The sequence below is a fragment of the Drosophila eugracilis genome, unplaced genomic scaffold (assembly GCF_018153835.1).
Source record: "Drosophila eugracilis isolate 14026-0451.02 unplaced genomic scaffold, ASM1815383v1 contig_498, whole genome shotgun sequence".
Classification (NCBI taxonomy): Eukaryota; Metazoa; Arthropoda; class Insecta; order Diptera; family Drosophilidae; genus Drosophila; species Drosophila eugracilis.
In genome coordinates, this window is record NW_024573369.1 from 978,682 (window position 1) to 1,001,484 (window position 22,803).

The following is a 22,803-nucleotide window of genomic DNA, read 5'->3' on the forward strand; positions in this document are numbered from 1 at the left end:
TAAACATAAAATGATTGCCAATTGGTAAATACATGGCAAATCATGGCTCATACAAGATGCTAAATTGCAGTTTTTCCAACTCAAGTGGCAGCATTTAATAAGCCAAAAGGCTTAAAGCCGCTTGGAAATTGCTTCCGTGTTGAAATTGAGTTAACAATGCTTGGCTCAGGTGCCAGGTGGTGGAAAGCGAACAGAGCTCAATGTTGGGTCGGCTTTTTATTGATTTATGCGCCGCCCTCGCATCACGTATACGCCTCGTGTCGCTATTGCTGTTGCTATTGCACTAATCTCCTTCAGTCGGTGGTTTGGTGGCTTGGTGGTTTGCTTTTGGTTTCGGCTTGTAGTGTGTGAGAGTGTGTGTGAGTGAGTGTGGTTGTGTGTGGTGTGTTGGCCATTAGGTGACAGTTGCCCGGCTGCACAGGCTTAAAGTGCAATGCCAAACACTTGCGTTGACGCTGACGTTCATGTAAGCGCATTAACTCATACAGCAAACGGGGGGGATGGGGGTGATGGGGGTGGTGGAATATATGGACATAGCATAGGCCTCGTTCAACTGGCAAGGTCATGGTCAGAGTGTGGGGGACCAGGCCAGGCCAGGCCAGTCCAGGCCAGACCAGACCAGAGTAGACCATCAGTCCATTGGCCATTCAATTACGACGACAGCAAGGGGATCCACCCTGGGCAATCGCTTCGTTCACTGGCTTACAAGCAAGCTCACATGTGTCCGAGAGTGTGTGTGTATAGACCTTAAGGCCATAGGTTATAGATATATATATATATGTACCATATATGCTTATGGATTCTGCCATAAAGCCAACATATTGTTTGGAACATTTCGGTGGGGCTGTAACTTCCTACTTTCGCTTATTTCAGCTACTTGGGAAGAAAGTTGCGGCTAATTCGATAATTATATTTATTAATTAAAGAAAAGTAAAGATATTAAACTAGATTTCCTAGTAATCTGACCAAATTAATATGCCTTGCTGACGACCACTTTCCACTGCCCTAACCTTTATGTTAATTCGTAGAAATTTCTGATAAAAAATCTCAAAGCCTCTCTAAAAATAGTAGCCCATTACGTATTAGCGTTAATACCAGCAATTTAATCAGATTTATCTGTCATTTTGTGCTACATTTAATGGGGAGTGGAAAGGGGTAGAAATATTAGAAATGCCTGACTTCATTTCTCATTCACTGCCGCACTCGCCACTCTCCACTTTTCGCATTTTGTGGCTGTAATTTCAATGCTCATCAGCATTATCATTAATATGAACATGATGTGGCTGGCCACAATTGAGGTGGGCGTGGCTGTGGGCAGAAAAAGGGGGAATATACCCCTCCCACTCCCACCACCTCCACCCCCACAAAAACCCATTCAACTCATTATTAAATTAGAATCAACTAAATTAAATGCGAGAGCTGCAGTGTGTGGGAAAGTGAAAAATGGAAAAGTGGGAGTGTGGGAGTGTGAAAGCATAGAATGCGCGTTGAAGCGCATCCACATACAACGCACCGCCAACCCCAACCACCCACAGAAACCACCAGCTTCTCCACTTCCTTTGCCTTTAATTGAGTTCTGCGCGCTAATTTGAAAGCAATAAAACAAAGCCAGGAAAATGTGGGTTGAGTTTTTGGGGTAAAATTGGTCTGGTTTCACTGAGAAGGAAGAGGACTGCTGCTGCCCGTATATAATGCGCATTTAATGCACTTCCAGCGTCCTAATTTTGGGACTTCATTTTTGGACACACAGCTAGGCAGGTAGGTAGGTAGGGTGGTTAGGGTAGTAGGTAAGAGGGCCAAATGTCATATGAAATTTGGCAAATTGAAATAGGTTTTTCCAAATTTGCATTAGCACAAAACGAGAGTTACGGCAAATAAGACAGCTGGAATAAATTAAATAATGGTAGTTACGAAAGTTTCCCTCCAGGATTTGGTTAGTTTTACACTATTTGTAGCCTACTTTCCGGCTGAAGGATTAACTAAGGTTTGTGTCTGGGGAAAGGCTAGCTTAAGGCTTGGAATTGCAGTTTATTTTAGCTTTTTGAAATGAAAAATACAAAAACTTTGATTTCCCTTCAATTATTATTAAAAATCAAACATCTTAAGGCACTTTCAAGGGAGATTTCATAAGGAACTCGCCTATGCAATCGAAATCTCTTACAAAAACCCTTCCCTTACCCATATTTCTTTATCTAGTTCTCTTAATTATAATACAAACAGGTAACTACTTTGCCCAGAAATTACCAAATTCATAACCTGATTTACAATTTAATAGCCTAAGCAGCTGGCAGCTGGCAACTGCATTGAAAGCTTTGTGTTATATTATAACTTGCTCGCTCGCTCGCAACCAAACTGTGAGATTAGTTTGAAAATACACATAAATAAATTATTCAAACTAATGACAAGAATCTCTTTGGGGCCGCCCCCTAGTGCTGTCTCTCGTTCCAACTGCTGTTATATATATATATATTTATATATATATATATATATACATACTACACAAAGATGGCTGAGTTGAGGATTCTAGAGAGCTAACCGGGATTCCCCGTGGTGCCATAAACATTTCCAAACGTTTCGCTTTCGCTTGGTTTATGCACAAATTATTGTTTTATGCACACAGACACACACACAGAGAGACATACACAAACACACACACACACACACAGAGAAGACACCCGAGGGGGTATACTCCGCCAGCGGGGGGTTTTTTCGCCTGTTTAATCCCGACTTTGGCCAGCAAAACGGGGAGAGTGCGGGGCTTTTTAGCGGTTTCAGTTCGTTTCCAGTTTGCCAACATCCACTCGCCTCTGCCGTTCTCCGTTCTGATTGATTGATTGATTTGCAAGGAGATCCCGTCAGGCTGCACCGTGCACAAAAATGACACGTTTGTGCAGCGGAAATTGCTTATCTGTCATAATTTTAGCGTTTCAAATGAAAGTCTCGAGGATCAACGGAGTATCAAAGATATTAAATCAAGTTTTTATCTTTGGAAAACTGAAAACTAAACTTTTTATAGTTTAAAAATTTGATTTCCATTAAGAATTTTCCATATTTTCTATACCTAAAAAGTAAATCCTAAATTCCCCTTCATGACTATACAGTTTTCTTTCAATGTCTGCAAATCTTCGCTGGGGCCCACATGTGTAAAGAGGTGCGGATGTGGAAAAGTGGAGTGGGAGGTGTGTGGTGGTGGGTGGTAAAGAGCTGGTGAAAAGCATTTGCATCGCCGGCCAGCGGCATTGACAAAAGCCAAAGCTAAACGAGAAGCATTTACCGAAGGCAAATACAAAATTTATCGATTACTAAATGACAGCGGAAATGCCAATGCGATGAAGGGTCTGTCAGGGGGTCAAAGGTTGGGGTTACACACGGCGATAGAAAGAGGCAGAATGAAAGGATAGAGAGAGAAGGAGAAGGAGAAGGAGAGGGAGAGACAGAGAGCGGGACAACAAATTGGAAATGACAGACAAGCGCCGACAAATATCAGAGCTGACATTCCTAGAAACTTGCGGGAAAAAAACAGAAAAAAACGCGAGTTGGGTTTTCCTTTTTCTTTTTTTTTTTTTTTTTGTTTGGAGGGGGCCTCCTCCTTTTGGTGTATGTGCGTGCTTGGTCATTCCCCTTAGCCACCTGAAACAGCCACAAAAAAAACCACCACCCTATCATTTTGGTGGGTAAACAAACCGCGGTGAAAATTTTAGCCCTACTTTAACCTACTACACGCCCTGTTCATAGGTGGACTTATTAATTGCCAGATGTCAGAATCCGAGCCAGGAAATGATTCATGGGGATTCGCCTCAACGGTATTTCCTCCCCAACTTGCACTCTCCCTTAAAGCGAAATAAGCCCTAAAATGGTAGTTAGAATGGGAATAGCTATGGCTGGGAATATCCTTAAAATTTTAATTGGAATTCTTTATGCAAATTTCGTATATGCAAGCAGCATTCGCAATTGCAATTTTCCTGGCGGATTTTCCTCTCCACAACATTCAATTTTCTAGCATTTATTTTGCCCGGAATCTAAGTAAATATATATTATATATTGTTGGTCTATTTGGCGTGGTCAAACATATACATATATATATTTCAGCAGCAAAATGTGTAAACAAGAATGCAAAATAGAATAGAATTTTATTTCAATTTTTGCATTGGTTTTCTGGTTTTCTTTTCTCTCTCTCCCTCTTTGTGTGTTGTTTATGGACGCTTCATAAATTCATTTTTAGTGCAAATTAAAATTGCAATTCTTCTTTACTTCATCGCCCACAAGCATAACACACACACACGACTCTTTTTTTGTGGCTTTGAAGTTGTTTCTTTTGTTTGTGTATTTCTCAATTTTGAACAATTTTGCACAATTTTAGCCCGAAAGCCATCGCATAATCCTCGAGCAAAGCCACACAAGCACAAGGGAGCCAGAGCCAGAGCCAGAGCCAGAAGCATTATCAGCTAATTTTCCACTCTTAACCTCTCACTTCCACTTCCGTTTTTAGTTTCGGGCCTTGAAATTCATAAAACTGCAAAGGTTGACAAAGTTAAATTTCTGCTTGGCAAGCTTCCCCTTTCTTTTTTTTTATATCTACTGCTGCCCGAAAAGCTTACTTTGCTCGTCTACATGGACACAGATAATTGACACTAAGACAGGGACATGGCGACACCCTCACACACACACACATGAACTGACCACACACACATTGGCTTAGTGGAAAAAATAAAGTAAAATAAAAAAAAGCAAAACATAAGGCAGGAGAAGTTTCGTCACCTTCTCTTCGTTTTGGCCAAAGTGTTTTCACAATTAATTTACGATAATTTCGATTTAAGTGTGGCAAATTCAAGGGAAACTCTTTGGCCTCTGCCGCCTCCCTCCCCCCCCAGAAAGTAGGCAATGGATTTTTTCATTTCCTTCACTTCACTCATTTCCTGAAATGCCTGCTATGTATGTATGTGTGTGTGTTTCTGTCGTTCTTCTCGCTTCAAATTCAACATTGTTGTTGGCTACATTTTGTGTGTGTTATTTTTGGCTTGCTAATACCATTAAAACTTTGTTGTCTAACATACCCAAAAACCAACACCAACACCAACAGCAACACCAACACCAACACGAGTAACAGCAAAACAACAACAACAATAACAGCGCAATAGCAGAAACAAAAACAAGAAGAGCAAGGACTCAACTCGGGCATGCCAGTCAGGATACAGGCGAACAATTAAGTTTTAGCTTTAGAAAACCTCTAACGACTGTCAGGGTACCCCTCTTTCGGAAGTAAAGGTAAAGGAGATAACTTTAAGGATCTAAAATATGTCCTGTTATGTCCAGAAGTGTCCTAAAATATATTCTAAACCCCATAGAAAGTAAGATTTCTTGCCAAAGAAAACCTTTACCTATTCATTGCCTACTTTTAGACACTTTTAACAGCGATTTCACCTTTCCTAAGTGGGTTACCCATAAAAAGTTTTACTAGAACTTTAAGTTAAAGTTTCAGGAATTTAATCCAGTAATGCAGGAACTTCATATCCTTAAATAGCAACCATTTTAATGGGTATCTAAAACTGTCATTTGCCAAGATACATTCCCATCTCCCAGGACATACCTCAAAGGACATACCCTGGGAAAGTGGGCGAACAGGAAGCGCCAGAGGAAGAGGAACTAGTAACAATGTTGCTTGTTATTAACATTTATAGTTTCGTGTCGAGTCGAGTTGAGACGAGTTGAGTTGAGTTTAGTTTAGTTCCCAGTAGTCTACGGGGTTTTCCCCTTCTCTCTTTTGTCTTTTTCTATCTCTCTTTTCCCCATCTAACCATCTCGCTCACACAATTTTCCGACAATTTCCAACTCTTTTACTGGGCGCTAGTTGGAAATTTGTGTAAAGCGAGACTTGGGCAGAGTTCATTTTTGGACCCTCGGACTTTTTCGGCACGTGACTTTCAAAGTTGAACGAAAGTTTCTCCTGGCCACAGACAAAAAGAAAAAAAAAACCGAAAAAAAGACAGGAAAACGCGTTCCATTAAATGAACTTTCCTACCTTGGCATATGCAAATCGATTGACACACCAAAATTAAGCTGCACAAATTTAATTAGGCTAAGTGCAGTGGAAATCAATGAGAGAGGAGCCCGAGAGTTGAGGTGAAAGCCAGGCTAAAAAGATAACCCCTTTTTTCCCTTAGCCCCGCTTGGTTTTAATTAGGGAAACAAAAGTCCTTTGGCTTTGCATTTCCCTTTTTTTTTTGCCGCGTGCTTGGCTTGTTTATGTCTGACTGTGTGTGTGTGTGTGTGTGTGTGTGTGTTAGAGCCAAGTTCTAATTCCTCGACAGTGGTTGTATCGATTTTGCTTACCAAAAAGCTGGAAAAATAAAAACGTGGCAGTGGAAAAGAGAGCACCAGCAGCGAGCGAAGGAAAGTTCCTTTGGGCCAGCGTGTGCTGCACCTGCCGCTTTTGAAATGAAGCGAAGTGGGGATATCGCAGGGACCAAGGGTTAACTAAAGCTAAAGCTATAGTTAAAGCACAACACGATTTTTATAGACCCCCCCAAACCACACACACACACACACACACACAGAAACAAAAACAGAAAGAGAGAGAGAGAGAGAGCAGAAGGAAAGCCCTGAAGTTGGCCTGACATTCGCGCATTTTTATGTTAATTTTTATTGCTCATTTTTACTGTTGCTTGTTGTGGTTGCTCTTGGCAGTGCCGCTGCTACTACTACCGCCGCCACAGCCATTTGAATTAATTTTATTTAATTTGCTATTGTTTTTTCCCCTACTCCTGCCTCTCTGCCACTTCCAATTGTTTATTTATTTTTGCCCAAATTGGCACTAAAGAATTTATATAAGCGCCCACGAAAGAACAGAAATCTTCTGCTGGAATTTTAAAGTACCAAAAACCAAAAACCACTTTGACTATAAGAAAGAAAATATAAATTCCTTGAATAAGTTTAAGTGTCCATCTCCATCAGCAGCTTTGTTTCTGGCATTAATTTGAGCTATTTCTGTATTCTCTTGTCCAGAAAGTGCTTAACTATCTCAGCTGGATTACCTGGCGGATGAGCAATGAGTCAGTCCATCTTAAAAAGTACAAACGGAATAATCGCTTGAATTTATGCAATCAACTTCTTCTTCTGTTTTCTAAGTCATGGAATTCATTTCAGTTTCAGTTTCATTTCTTTTTTTCTTTTTCCAAATAACAAACTTTTGCACTTTGCTAGCCATGAGCCATGATGATGAAAATGAGTTTTACGCCTTCATTTTGGCATCGGGATTGAGGGCGTTGGAAATGCAGTACCGATTGCCTGACTTCTGGCTGCATAATTGAAATGCATCCCATGGCCGTGGTGGCCGTCTTCATCAGCCTGGCATTTCAAGGAGCTCCCTCTTAGTGGGTCCCCGTCGTCGTCCTCTTAGCCGGACAAATGCTAATCGATTCCGAAATGCGATTCCAAATTCTATTTAAGCATTAATGAAATTTTTTCACCCAGCCAGCCAGCCAGGCAAGGCAGGCAACAACAACAACAACAACAACAATAAAAATCAACGTGGAAAACGAGGAAAATGTGCGTGCTTTCCACCGTCTTGAGTTAGCTTCAGTTGCTTGTTGGGTTTTAGCGATTTTCTGCATGATTTCGCAAAGAATTTTCAGAAGAGCGAGGGTAAGGGAGGGAGGGACTGGGCTGAAGGCAGGAAAAGCCTTTGGCTTGATGGAAATACCCTGCAAGCTGGTGGGATAATCCCAGTGTTAGCTCCTCCTCCTCCTTCCCTGAAAGCCAGCGATAAACTTTAGAGTGCAGTCAATGGGAAACTCTATTCAATCATGGGGCTTATAATCGTGTAGGTATATCAATTTTCTATCCGTTCGATGGGAAACAGAACAGAAAATAAATATATACAAGTTGGAGTTTCCTTTAAGCCAACGTTAGTGGAAAATCATTAATTTGTTTGAATATTCAAAGTAAAACTCTAAAATTCATTGGTTTTTGGCATGGAAAGTGTATATAAAGTTTCGTTTTATCGCCGACATTTTCTTGCCTGTTTATTGCCATTTTATTCTTTTCATTTTTCTCTCGCTCGTTTGGCTCGCACGGATTTGGCTTTCACTTGGAACCATTTCCCATTTTCCCACACCCACACCCCTCTCCTCTTCTCACCATCTTCTTCTGATAGCGCAATTGTAACAATTTTTGCCACTGGTGCTCGCTTTTGCTTGCTTCTGCTGGCGGCATCTTTTGAAGCCCTCGCCCGCTGTGCTGTGCTGTCTGGCAGGATAATGCGAACAAGTGGATGAAAATGTTTGACACGAAGCTACAACAGCAACAAGAGCAACAACAACAACAACATCAAGAGCAGCGGGAGCCAAAAACTGCAGTCGTTCCAGTCGTTTTACAGCCTTACAGGCTCCTCCTCCTCCTCGTTACTCCCTCCTTACCACCAGCCCCCCAAAAAGTATGCTATGTTTGCCGTGCTGTGGCCTCCTGTCTCCTCTGCTACTGCTGTTGCTGTTGCTGTTGCTGCATAAAAGCGGAAACGGAAGTCGAAGTAGCAGCAGAAGCAGCAGCAGCAGTAGCAGCTGCTTCTTGTTTGGCCTTTTGGGCGCAAATTTGAAAATAATTTACAATGACGTCACCACCGTCAGCGGGTGAATAGGTTTTATATAACCACTGCACCATAACTCTCTGCGAAGATTCATCCGCCGCTGCCGTTGTCGCCTTCTCTTTTCAGGCCAACAGTGCGTATGCTTGACCTTCAAATTGGCTTCAAGCGGCCGCAGATCAATAACGGTTCTCTCAGTGCCACCCGCACCCGCTTTTTTTTTTTTTTTTTTTTTTTTGGTTTGTTATATTTCTCTGCTGCTTGTTGAGTCGTAAAAAGAATTACGAAAAAAAAAAAAAGAAACAAATAAAAACGACAGAAGAGCAAAAAGAGTGAGGGACCCGAGCGAAAAACGGAAAAACCAAATAAAACTGTGAAAAGCCGGGGCCACAGAAAATAAAAAAAAAATGAAAACCAAAAACCTAAAAAAGAGGAACGCAAAACGAGGAAGAAAATTGCTGTGTGTTTTCCTCTTTCTTTTTTTTGTATTTTTGGGCAGAGCAGCTCTGGCTATGTTTGTTTCAAATTAAAATCACGCAGCGCACGTGCAATCTACACACACACACACAGGCACACACGCATACACCAACACCAGGGCGGCACACATATAGTATATTTCCACCTCTCGGCAGCATATTAAAAGCCCCAAAAACTCGCCATCGCCGCAGTGCGTAACTTTCTCCATTCTCCGCCGCTCTCCTTTCCAAATTCACATTTCACATTTCTCCAAGCTCAGAGAGAGCAGCAGCAGCAGCAGCAGCAGCCTTTTCTTTTTTTTTTTCCTTCTTCACTTTTCTGCCGGAGGAGGACCAAAATCCACTGGCAAAGGATTCCGGATCCAGGCGAATAATTTACAATATATCCATGCTCATAGATAGATGGCAACTGAGACACTGAGCGGAATTTTATGGCCCAAAAGCCAGGGAAAGACCAGCAGCAGCAGTTAACACAAATTACCAAAGGACATTGTGATTTGGAAGTTTGCCATAAGAAATAAGGAAAAAAATTGAGAAAAATGTCTGAAAAAGAAGTTGGAAAATCCAACTTTTAGGTTCTACCAATATCCTTTCCGAAGGACATATTAAGAATTATCCTTAAGATCATAAAAAGAAAAACATGTAAAAACTATAAAAACAGATTAAAACATGCCCCTTAACCCTTTATAGTCCAGCAAAATGACTAAGGAATACGAAATATGCAACATTAATTCCCCAAGTATATAGCATATATAGGGCTGACTCTGGGGATATTTTTGATGGCCAAATACATATGTATTTCTTTTTAGTGTGCGAGTATGTGTGCTTGGCCAAACCGCAAACATATGCGCATAAATATATACATATGTAAGTTTTAGCCAAAGTTTGGGCCAAAAACTAAATGGCCAAGCGTGGCAGGAAAGACAAAATGAAGCCAAAGAGTTGCCACCAAAAAGAAAAACGGAAACAGAGTTCCCAACCATTCAATCAGAGGATATAGATGGAAGACAGACTCCTCCTCTCGCCACTTTAAAGCCCATATATAGGATATATATATATAGCTCCGATATGGGAATATGGGAATATGCAACTCGAAAGACAAAGCCTAGGTTGCCTCAGTGGCATTAGGAGAGCTTAGCGAGTACTTGCCACCGCCGAATAAGGCGGGGGATTTATTAGCATCGCCGCTGCTGCTGTTGCCATAACCACTTAACCCCCCTTCTATAAACCACACTTTGGCTGCAAGGGGTTAAAGAGGGGTTCGACGCACTTACGATTGAGCTGGAGAGCTAAGCCTAAGCCATGGCGCCTACGAAAAAAAAACGGGCAATGTGCGTGCGAATGGCCTCCAAAGCCCAACCACCCCCCACCACCCTCCGCTTTCACAGCTGTGGCCGGAGTGAGAGAGAGGTGGCAAACAGAGGGGGGGGACTACTGTATTTCCCACACCCATTCAACCGCAAACTGCCTTTGTTTTATGATGTTTCACTTGCCAGTTGTTGCTCGAACTCGAACTCGAACTCGGAGTTCTTCCTGTTGCCTCAGCTGCTTGCATGCAAAGTTCAATCAAAATAAATCAGTTGCCTAGAACATTACAAAGGGCTGTGGGTTAAGTAGGGGGGGCCCCCCTTTACTTGAGTGGATAAGGGTTAACCCACAGAACAGAAGGCTGAGCTGAGCTGTCGAGCCGTCACGGCACATCGTCCGCCTCGGCCTCTGCCTCTGCCTCTGCCTCTGCTCCTTCCTTCCTTCCTTCTCCTCCCTTCCGATCGACTTCTTCAACTCTTCAAGTGCCCAATTAATTTTGACGTGTGCGAGTCAAACTTGAATTTAATCGCAAAAAAAAAAAACAATAAGAACATGGCGTAAAATGAAAAAAATAAAGTAAAAATAAAAACATACAACAGAATAATATAGGTAGAAGAGAGAACAAAAGAACGAAGCCAACACACAAAAGAAGCTTACAGCGAGCTGGGAGAAAGGAAGGACGAGGCTGAATAATAGCCTCATGTGCCGCCGCCTGCTGCTCAAGTTCTGGTGGGGAGGCGAAAGGCGAAAACCTCAGCTGCTCTTAGACAAATTAATGAAAAGAGCGACGAATCTGAACTAATTTGTAGGGAAAACTGCAAGGAGGGAAAGTTCTGCCAAGATTTGCCAGAGAGATTTCTCAAAATGATGGCAAAAATTTGAAGTTTTCTTTACAGAAATATGCAGTTTACGAGAAGGTTTCTTCTTAGATTTTCGTTTCTGGTACATCTGGTACACATCTGAAGAGACACTTTCCGCTTACATTTTCTATATATTTTCCTATATTTATTAGTTCGATCCGTGTACTAACCATGAAAATGAAAAGAAAACAACCACAAACTGACAAAACATAAGCCATTAATCCAATCAATGTGCTGTTCCTGCTCTTTCAATTTGGTTTTCAACCTATAAAATACTATATCCTATATATATATATATATATCTTAAACCTTTCTTGATCTAAGTTCTAGTTTCTTAGATCCTTAATATAAATTATGCATTACGTACCGTTGCAGTCTGCCTATTGCCTTTGACTATCCTATTTTTGTTTAACTTTGGCTGGCTGTGATTTTTAGTTTGATTTACAATTGCAAATTGGGTCAACTTGTTTTTCTTTCAGCTTCGGCTGCCTTCTCCTTTTGCCATTTCCATTTCCCCGTCCTCGACTTTTGTGGCTCGTTCAGTTTTTTGACGGCGCCAATGCGTCGTATGAGCAATTTGCCAGTTTCTCTTTAGGCTCTCCTCCTGCTCCTACAGCTCCTACTGCTCCTTTGGCTCTTTTGGGCCAAAAACTGAAATGGAAATGCGGAACAGAGGGAGGAAGGGAGGCAGGGAGGGAGCGAGGGGGGTGGTGCACAAGGGTAATAGCGAATGGAAATGGAAAATGGCAATAGGAATTGAAGTTGCTTATGTAAGCAGAACGAACTTCAGTGGTGCCACTCCACTATCCACTTTCTTCTCATCCTCCCTACCTAGCTACGTAGCTCCCTACCACCCACCCGTTCCCCACCCGTTCTTAACTAAAGTGAAATATTAATTAACTCGAACTGCAGCTTGGACCCAACCCACCAGTAACTGCCACCTCCTAGCACTAGCACTCGGACAAGTGCCATTACCAGGGAGGCTGCTGCTGCAGCGATGGGTGATGGCGGTAGATGCAACCTCCCCCCCAACACACCCCACCCAAGCCAAATTATGTTGGCCGTATCCGGGTCCATTTACCGTTTGCCAGTGCATTAATTAAGGTAAACAAACACAGACACAGTTGGAGATGGAGATGGAGATGGAGCCACGATACCACCTCTCTCTCTCTCCCTCGCTTAGCCTCTTAACTGATCTTGTCCTGTTTTTCCTCTCCTTTTCCTTGTTTTCCCTTTCTTTCCCTTGGGCCAGCAGCAGGAGCCGCCACCACGCGTCGAAAATGGCTTCTTAAGCTGTTGGAAAACACCTTCTTCTGCTTCTTCTGCTTCTTCTGCTTCTTTTTATTTTTTGAAATGGAGTTTTTCCTTCATTTTTGTCGTTTTGCACGCACCGAGCTCTGAATTAACAACAACAACAACAACAAGAGAGTTACTATAAAAATACAAAAAAAAAAAGTAATATGACCACACTCACACACACACACACAGTCACCGAAAAAAATAACAACAACAAGAATCACGCGCGGCAACGCGGCACGCACCACCTGCTTTTTTTTTTTTGTGTTTTTTTAAGAAATGCGAGGGGGGTGGAGTTCGAGCGAGGTTAAAAAATATATTAATATTAAAGATTGGAGAGGAAAAACTCCAATTGCCTGATTGACTCACTGACTGACTAACTGACTGATTGACTGATTGACTAACTGACTGATTGACTGACTGACTGACTGACTGACGACAGTCGCCGCCAAGCGCGGAACGCGTTGCACGATTACGTTGTGACGACGTGACTGCGACTGCGACGACTGAACCGAACTGAGGCGCTGCAAAAGTGTCCAGCGATTGAAGAACCAACGAATGTTGAGCCGAACAAAAATGCGGCGCCACGAAGCCCCACATTGGCCGCCACGAACTTGCCACGAACACATTTTGGGCCGAGGCGAGCACGTGCGATTTGCTTTGCTGCATTGGCTCCGGCTGGCTATGTCAGCGGACTGGATCGTATGGCTATAGCTATGGAGTTCCCAGAGCTGCACTCCGACTCCGCTGGCGCCTCTGCGTGTTGCGTGCTATGTTCTGGGTTTTCTGACATGTCTATGTGTGTGTGTGTTAGCTATGTGTGATGTGATGTGCTGTGCTGTGTGCTGTGTACTGTGTGGCAGGTACCGCTCCTGTTCCCGCTGGCCAAAGGCATACGAAAAACTGGGCAAAAGGCAAATAGTTTTAGTGCCACTTGGCACGAACACAGGCCCCGAAAAAAAAGGAAAATAATACGAATAAAATGGAGAACAACAAAGCAGCAACAACAACAAAGGCAAAGAGTAGCCTGGGTGAACATGGCTAAGCAAGAAGAGCGGGACTGGCGGGCCAAGCGGGCCAAGCGGGAGAAGCGGGACACAGGGACTTAGGGACACTACTGGCGACACTCGGGCACCGGCCGCTGCAAATACTGGGGAGATGAAGGGAGGGGGGAACCAATCCAGGGGGGTGAGGTGTGTGAGAGCGAGTGGTGTCAAACAAAGCAAACGCCGCTTGGGGCCGCTGAGGCGGCGGCCAAAGGCAAAACAACCAAAACATGAAAACTAGGTGAAAACTGTAAATGAACCAAACACACAGACACACACAGAGACAAGCTCACACGACAACTACAGCGAGGAGAGCAAGTGAAAATCGAATCGAAGGAGAAACCACAAAAGCCATAACCCCCACAACTCCCCCTTACCACCTCCCCCCGTCGCCCAGCTAAAGGTGTGCTCCTCTATTATTAATGTGTACTTTAAAACGCCGGCGGGCTCGTTATGCTCCCTCATCCAGTTCCTTCTCCGCCCCTTTGTAGGCTCCACTTGATTATAATAATGCGAATAACTGCACAAACACACACACACACACACTGGCAGTAATGCACAAACATACACACACACACACACACTCTGCCATATATACGTGTCACGTGTGCACTTGAACGCTTTGCTTCCAGCAAGGGACAGCGTGGCGTATGAGTAATGCAATTATTAATAAATAAACACATGCCACATTCACGCACACAAAGGCGCGCGCCCAAACAAAGCATGTGGAAAGTTCAAAGAGAGCAAGAGGAAGAGAGGCCAAAAGAAAGCAAAGAAAGGAAACCCAAAGAGAAAGCTCAGCTTTAAGCTCGGATGAAGCCAGGATGGATGCCAGCTAGGTTTTTCCTAGCTTAAAAGCTTTCCTTTAAGTTTTTCCGGATTAAGTTTACAAACTTTGAGACAAGCTTGCAAGTTTACGAATGGCAAAAAGTCAAAGCTAAAAGCTTTCAGCTTTAGAGTCCTGGCTAGGGAAAGGTTTTCCTTTCTGGGAAATGCTCCCTGAAAAGGTGAAAACTTTTAGAACTTTTAGAACTTTTAGAACTTTTTTTTAGTCAGCGTAGAAAAGTGGGGAGTTTGGTCATTTGAATTTTAAAAGATAAACGTTTTTTGGCTTGCTAAGCTTAGTCAGAGAGATTGTGCTTAGTTAATCAAGGTTTGTGGAGAGAAAAGCTGTTCAATGTAGAGTGAGAAAGTATAGCCTTTGAAGTAGTTTTAAAACGACCAATGACTAGACTATCTGTGATCTACTTTAAAGATATTTTGTTAAACTTTACTTTTGATGTTGAGAAGTTAAGAAAATGTGGAAGAAAATGTGGAAGAAAATGAAGGATCTTCTGTAATATTTTCTTAAATTTTACTTTTGATGTTGAAAAGTTAAGAAAATGTCAAAGAAAATGAAGGATTTTTACGAAGAAAATGAAGGATTTTTACGAAGAAAATGTAGGATTTTCTGTAATATTTTCTTAAATTTTACTTTTGCTGTTAAGAAGTTAAGAAAATTTCAAAGAAAATGAAGGATTTTTACGAAGAAAATGAAGGATTTTCTGTAATATTTTCTTAAATTTTGTTTTTTATGTTGAGAAGTTAAGAAAATGTCGAAGAAAATGAAGGACTTTTTCAGTCCAAAGCACTTATACCTTTTCTTCTATTAAAAATCAGAATATTTACCCAGCTTCTTAACCAAAACTTCATATAAAACTCAACCCCTTTACCAATTTCCTTCCCACACTTACTAACTAAACTTTTTGACTTACCTAAAAAACGAAGATCCAGCAAAGACATCGATTTCGTTCATCGTAGACAGAGCGTAGAGATGGTTGAATATGGTGAAAGAACAAAGAAAGACATCGATTAGTTAGAGTTTAGGAATATAAAAACACATACTAACAAATATATATACTTGTTATGCAAATCAAGTTACTAGTTATCATAAACTATAGATACTAGATACTAGATACTATATACAAGTGCCAAGCAAAGGCATTTTTGGCGGGCAACGGGTGCGATTGGCAAATAAGGCTAAACGAGAAGCATACTAAGTAGATTTATAAAGAACTTTTTTAGATATATATATAGTAAGATATAGCATATAGAATTTGGCCTGATCTTACGGCTAATTCATGGTAAAGATATCAATAATATCTAATAGATCTAGATCTTGGTAATCGTTTATTCTTGATAGATACACGGGTGGTTACATACATAGTCGCAGGATGTTGCTGCTAGTAGTTAGTTAGTAAAAGTAGTTCCGAGTAGTAAACACACACACAGAGGCACACACAGATATCATATATATATAATATAACAAGGGGGTGGGATTTTCGGATTTGGATAGGATAATCGGTGGGTGTGGGTGGAGAGGAAGGTGGGCGCTTGGCTTTTCACTTACCCGCCAGCAACAAGTATCATCTGCATGGTTTCAGTTTCTGTTTCTGTTTCAGTTTCGGTTTCAGTTTCGGTTTTCGGTTTTCTAGTTCTCTTTCTGCTTCGATGAGCTCACTGAATCCTTGCCAATGTATTGATCTGTATATGCGTATGCATGTGCGAGTGTGTGCGACTGTGTGTGTGTGTGTGTGTGTCTGGGTGTATATGACTATGTGCGTATATATGTGTGCGTGTATGCAGGTGGATTTGTATTCTATGGATGAGCTAAATGCAGCTGCTGGTTAAGTTTTTGACCCCGGCCGCCTGCAGCTGCATGACGGCCACCGGAATGGGCCGCTCCTGGGCCGCTCCCGGGCGCCGTATATCTTTCACGCTGAATATCTCACTCGTCGCTGTTAGCTTTGCCTCACTGTAGCCACTGTTGGACATACAAAACGTGGCACTCGAACTGGAAGCGTTGTTGTCTGTGATTCGTCTGCTCTTTTGGTTGCCATTTGCAGATCGGCATTTGATATCAATTTATTTGGTCACTTTTTGTGTATGGGTTTTGGGTTGATCGATTTGATGATGGCCTAGTCGATCATCTAGAGGCATTGCTGGGATTGCTAATTGCGAAAAAGTTGGGTAAATTACTTAGCAGATTGCTGGGTAAGGAAAGTAAAAGATCACCGAAAGTCTCTTGAAAGAGTTTGTGGAAAATGCGGAACTTTACTGGCCAAACTAGTTTAGTTTTTTACACTTTTTTGATTAAATTTTTAACATGTTTCACTTTGTAGAGACTACAGACTACGACTTGGAGACTCCTTAAATATATGTTTGACAATTGAAAGGAAAATTTCATTAACAAGTTTGCCCTGGCCAAGATGATCGACGACAGCCGTTAATCAAAAACAAAACAAAAAGAAGCCAACAAAAAACACAATAAAATGTTACTAAAGTTGCATTTCACTTTTAATTGTTGTTTTTGGTTTTCCCATTCGCTCTTATTGTCGTCGATGATTGCGGTTGATTCGTTGCGGTTTTTCGTTTTCATTGCCGGTTTGGTTTTCCAGTTGTAATTACATTTTAGTGGCATTGGCATTGTGGTTTGGCCACATGTTGCTGCCAATAGTCGCTTATTTATTTATATTTATTTTCCATTTCTACTGTAAACTTTATACTCTCGTTCCATCTATGCGAGAAAATGCACTTGGTTTTGTGGGCCAAAAACTATAGCCTACTTATCGGGGCACCGTAAAAAAATATTCATTTAATTTTCTAACAAAATTCACTTTGCTCTCTCCGCTTTTCTTTTTATCATTTGCCGCCACTGCGTGTTTCATTCCATTTCGTTTTTATTTGTATTTTCTTTGGGTGGCAAGGTCGTTGCTTCAGCGGATTGATGCAGGCCACAGAAAAAAAAAAAACTCACACACACACACATATTCTATTTATATATGCCCATCTCGCTTCCACACGCACACACACTCACCCTCACCCTCACTCAGCTGTGGCAAGCAGCTGTTTTTAGGACTGGGTGGAGGCACAACCAGATATAGTAGGTATATGTAGATCTCCCCAAAAAAAAAAGAAATAATTGGGTATACGATTTTTCCGAATGAGAAAAGGGGAAAAACTGCCGTTTGAGTTGCGTTCGAGTTGGCGCCACGCGGTCAACTAAAAACGCTTTCAACATTGTCACTGGCCGTCGTTGGTGTTGCGCTGCTACTTCAGCTGCTGCTGTTGCTGCCACACTGCTGCTGCGTTTCAATTAATTAATTAAACACAAATTTTCGTTTGCCCGTCGCGCATATAATTACAAAACAAAATATTACGCATACGCCATGGCGACGCCACAATTCCCTAGAGCTAAACCGCAAACACACACACACAGACACAGAGACAGAGACAGAGACATAGAGACACAGAGTGATAAAAATAATAAAAAAAAAAACAGTGAAGGAAATATTAATAAATGTAAATAAAACGAGAACTTCGCACAGCTGCTTTAATCGCTCTTCTTCTTCTGCTGCAGACATGCGCCTGACCCACACACACTTACACACACACACACATATACACAAACACACACACATACATTTATAGTTTTCCTTTGCTCACAATTTTTTTCCATTATTGAAATTTGTTTACATTTGGCTGGAGACAGGGGAAAATAAAAGGAAACACCGGGCCATCGAAGGAAGCCACACACACACACACAGACACACACACAAAGGCAGGATACATTTTCAATAAACACACACACACACACATACATACATACATACATATCCATGTATATAATGATGAATTTGTCTTGAAATTAAAACTACATATTTTGTTTTGATTTTTTTTTAGGTGAATTTTGAACATTTTCCCCATTCGCCTTTTGGCTCACATTGCGTATACGTAACGAAAAAATGCCGCGAAATGAGCGCGGTCCAAAATGTGAATGTGCTGTGCCGTGCCGTGCTGTGTGTTCCAATTGCCAAATCGTTTCCCCCAACGCCAGCAGCAGCAGCAGCAGCCGCAGCAGTAGCAGAAAGAGAAGGAAATAAGGGTAAAGCGAGAGAAAGTAAGAGAAAGGCTTCGTGGAATGTCGGCATCTTACGGCCGACACAGACAGAAGCAGCAGAAGCAGCAGCAGCAGCACAAAAACACGGACATGGACCCGGCTTTGGCACTGTAACACTGACACACTGACATCGGGGAAAGCGTGTAAAATGCTAAAATGCACGAGTGAGTAAGGGTCGAGGAGGGAGGTGGGGGGGGAATGGGAGGGTATACGGTCGGTCAACCCCCGTTAAAAAGAGATGGGAAGGGGGTGGAAAACCAAACGTAGCGTAGTAAAAGAAGGACTATGAAAAGCTTTTACAGTTAATACGCTTCGGACAGGCATTTGACCCTGCATCAGAGTGCTGGTTGAACGGACTTAACTCGTTGTTTCAATTAAGAGTGGCGCAAATGGCGTTGCAACTGGCAAACAAATATTAGATCTACATCTAAGTTGTCTAAATAAGTCAGAGAGTTTGTCTGCGAGACAAAGGTTTAACTTTGAATGTTGATTTAAGGTGGATTATTAAGAAGATTTTTTAACTAACTAACTAACTAACTAACTTAGTTCTTATTTATATTAATGGTTATACAAAAACATGATTAACTTATCTTTCAAAATATTCCTTTAACAAAAATCAATCAAAAATATAGATAGATAGGATAGGATAGGATAAAATAAATAAATAAACCAAACACTTAATAATATTTTTAAGAATCTTCTTTTTAAGACAACAAAATACTTGGAAATTAAAAACTTAGTTTGTAAAACCCCCTGAAAACAGCTTAATTTTCATGAAAATATCAAAGATTAACTCATATACGAGTAGTTTTATGAACAATCGATAACTCTCAACCAATTTAGAAACAAACAAATCAAACCCACATTCAAACATAGCGCAGCTTAGTTCCAGCAATTAAATTAATAAGTCACAAGTTCCATTCGGAAGCCATAAATTATAGTTGAAAATTTTTAACAGAAATATGCTGGGAAAATACAAGAGTTAAGAATCTAAAATGGTTTCAAAATATTTCTATATCTATTAATTTATTCTTTATAAAATCAAGATTAATCTTTACAAACAACAAAGAGTTGAATAATTATTAAATGAGAAACAAATATAAATGAATAAATTGAAAATATTTTTAGAAATTATAAAACTAGAATTAACACTAGAAATAGTATTTTTTTTAAACAGAAACATAATAATTAATTATAAAACTCAAACTATTTAGTAGAGAAGCTTTGACAAGAAGCTAATAAACCTTAAAATTTTTATATTTAATATAATTTCTAATATTTTTCAGAGTACAGCCAAAATTAGCTCTCCACTTCCGCAAACTGTCGCATCGCCGCGCCATTTAGTAGTCACAAAATCTATTTTTAATAGCAGAGATTAGTCGCCTGGCACTTATTTAACCCTTATATACAGAAAATCAGGATATATAAATAAAACAAAGTGCCAGCCCAATGAAATTTATCCAAAAAATTGCCAACTAGCTGGCCGGGAAAAACTGCAAAGCACACACAAACACAGAGAGAGAGAGAAAATCACAGGAAAAAAAATTATAGAAAAATCACGAAAATTGCTTAAATTGAGTTTTGTCAATCACCAAACGACGCACTTGATTGCCCGATTGTAAAGGTAAAGATAATGGTAATGCGAATGGAAATTCAACGCCGCAGCATGACAACAAAGGCGGAAAAAAACAGAGAACAGCGGCTGGCTGGCTAGAAGAAAAGTCGAATCTTCATGTTTCACATTTTTGCCAAAACGTTTCCATGGGAAAATGCCCGAAGGAGAGAGAGAGAGAGCGGCAGCAGAAAAGAGAGAGAGAGAGCTACACACACACACACACACAGATACAAAAATGAAAGAGATGGAGCAATTGAGAGTGCAGCAGCATCACAGACACCAGCACACACGCATTTTTGTTTGTTATTTCTTGTTATTTCCCTTTGATGAAGATGAAGAAACGAAGAAACACACACAGAGAGACACACACACACACACACGCAGACATGTGCTCGTGTGGAGAGCACAAACTTGTGAATTGGATGCCATTTCAAGGACTCGCAGGATACGGCGAGTATTTATGTAATTGGAGAGCTCAACGCGCTGGCAACATTGAAAATTGGACTTTAATGCGATTGCTACTCTCGAATGGTTCCGCGTGCGACAGCGACGTTTATGCAACTGGCTGTGTCGATGCCACAATTTCACCAGCTTTCTCCCCAGCACGCACACAGCGCTACAGCGACACCTACACAAACACACATACAAAAACACACCCACACACACAGACACACACACATAGACATATCGATAGCGACAGCATTTGGGTGCAACAAAAAGCAAGAACAAAAATTGATTACTAAAACTGGTAGAGGAAGGACTTCGGAGCGATGGCAAACAATGCAAATGAAACTGGCGAAAATGAGAATGGAAATGGAAATGGGAATGGGAAGGTGGATGAGGGATGGGGGAATAAAACGTTAAACGTTTCTTTGGCGCCACCGGAACCACCGCATTTTCCCACACTTTTCCGACATTTTTCCGCCTTCACCTCTCTGCCACCTGTCAGCCCCCCCCAATGGGTTGAAAGGTGCAAAAGGCAGGTGAAAGTTGATCGGGGCTACCAAATTCAGTTACTTTTACTTCTGTGGCAAAAGTCTAAAAGGTTTTCTTCTATATATGTGTGTGTGTGAGTGTGTGTGTGTGTGTAATTATAGCCAACTGCTCCACATTCTGACACAGAGATATGCATTTAGCGTTTGGAACGACTTGAGGCTTAGGCAAAAGTGCAAGACATACGTGTAGGGCCAACAAAAGAACCAAACCGAGGTGGCAAATTCAAAGGCCGCCAGACTAGCGTCAAATGCCACAGACAGCAAACAAACAAAAAAAAAACAAAAATAAAACAAGAAAAAAAACAGAGAAAGCAAACTGAAACTGAAACCGAAACCAAAAAGAGGAACTAGAACGCTGCGAAAATGAAGGCGGTGCAGGAAAAAAGGGATGCACTGGGAGAAATATAAGGGGAATTTCGAAGAATTATTTTGAGGTTTAACAAGTTTTTCAGAAGCTTTGAGGGAAATCTAAAAGGAAGCTTGAGTTTCAGCTTAACAGCTTAGCTTAAATTGAGGTCAAAAATGACTTTGGAACAGCAGTCTTCGGGAGATTCTTTAGTAAAAGCCATGGAAAGGGTTAGGTTTTCCTATAAATGATGTTGTAAAGGACAAACCATGCTAGCAAATGGCTAAAACTTGTTATAAATAAAACAAAATTAAATAGTTTAAACTTTAAATTAAGGTTTTGACTTTCAACAAAGAGAAAAAGACATCATTTATAGGTTTTAAGTACTAAAACCTATCTCGTGACTTAAGTAAGTAAGTAATTTGCAATAAAGGAGATATTTAACTATAAAAAAACTAATATTAATCCTTCTGCATTTCTAAACTAAACAATATTCCTCCCAGTGCCTTAGATACTAGGTGTGTGATGGGTGGCAAACATAACACGCAAAGTGTTCTAATGACGTTTAAACTTGGTTATCGGAGCAGAAGTCGAAGGAGATATCAAGGCGGCAGACACAGCGAGTAGTGTGGAGGCAGAAACATGACACAAAAAGCTAGCGAGGAGAGGAGAGAGGCACAGCAAGACGTAGACGAAGGAGATAAGGAAGACGGAAGTTGCCAGAAGAAAGAAGACAGAGCGAGCGAGAACAAGTAGAGCAAAGAAGTAGGAAGTAGAAGGAAGAGCAATTGACATTGATTGGTCGTCGGTGGCCATCGTTGGGTTCATCAATCAATTCGATTGACTTGCGATTGCAGGGAAGCCAACACAGCATGTAAAGGCCGCACACAAGCAGAAAATAATAATGGAAAAATGATTATATGTGGAAAATATGGATTTTCCATATCGATAAAGAACAAGAAAGACATCTTAAAATGAGATTTCATAGAATAAAAATATAAATGAGAAGAAAACTTGATCTACTTTAAGTTCTTAGTGCTTAAAAATCATAACTCAGCTTACTTAATATTTGATTTTTCCAAGGAAATTCTACAGTTTTAGGTGTTAAATTGGGGGTTTTCCTTTTATAGCTACCTTTTCATGATCTTTAGTCTCCTGCCAGCAACTATCACACTTTCCCCAAGCAATTTTACAGTGAAAAAACGAAAAAAACTAAAACCCATTTGTTTTCCAAAAAAGAAAAAACCCCCCCAACTTGCAGCTCTGCCCTCTTTTGTTTTCCTTCTTTCTCGGGGAGTTTCCTCAAATGGACTTTTCAGTCAAGAAAAACAACAGCAAAAAAGC

At 41.0% G+C, this 22,803-nt stretch overlaps 1 protein-coding gene across 16 annotated transcripts in view; it reads right to left on the reverse strand.

Moving 5' to 3' along the window:
• LOC108116561 (potassium voltage-gated channel protein Shaker) overlaps positions 1-22,803 on the reverse strand; it is a 135,712-nt gene that overhangs the window by 54,004 nt on the left and 58,905 nt on the right. The window contains exon 1 of one of the 16 annotated variants that reach the window (XM_017228620.2): positions 15,954-16,762. The exons of 13 other annotated variants lie outside the window; for them this stretch is intronic. In XM_017228620.2, the coding sequence (XP_017084109.2) occupies positions 15,954-15,979 (26 nt within the window). In that variant the 5' untranslated portion in view covers positions 15,980-16,762. Of the gene's footprint in view, positions 1-12,887; positions 13,152-15,953; positions 16,763-22,803 lie in introns of those variants that run through there. 2 more of the 16 variants (XM_017228526.2, XM_017228535.2) reach the window with 2 other exon arrangements.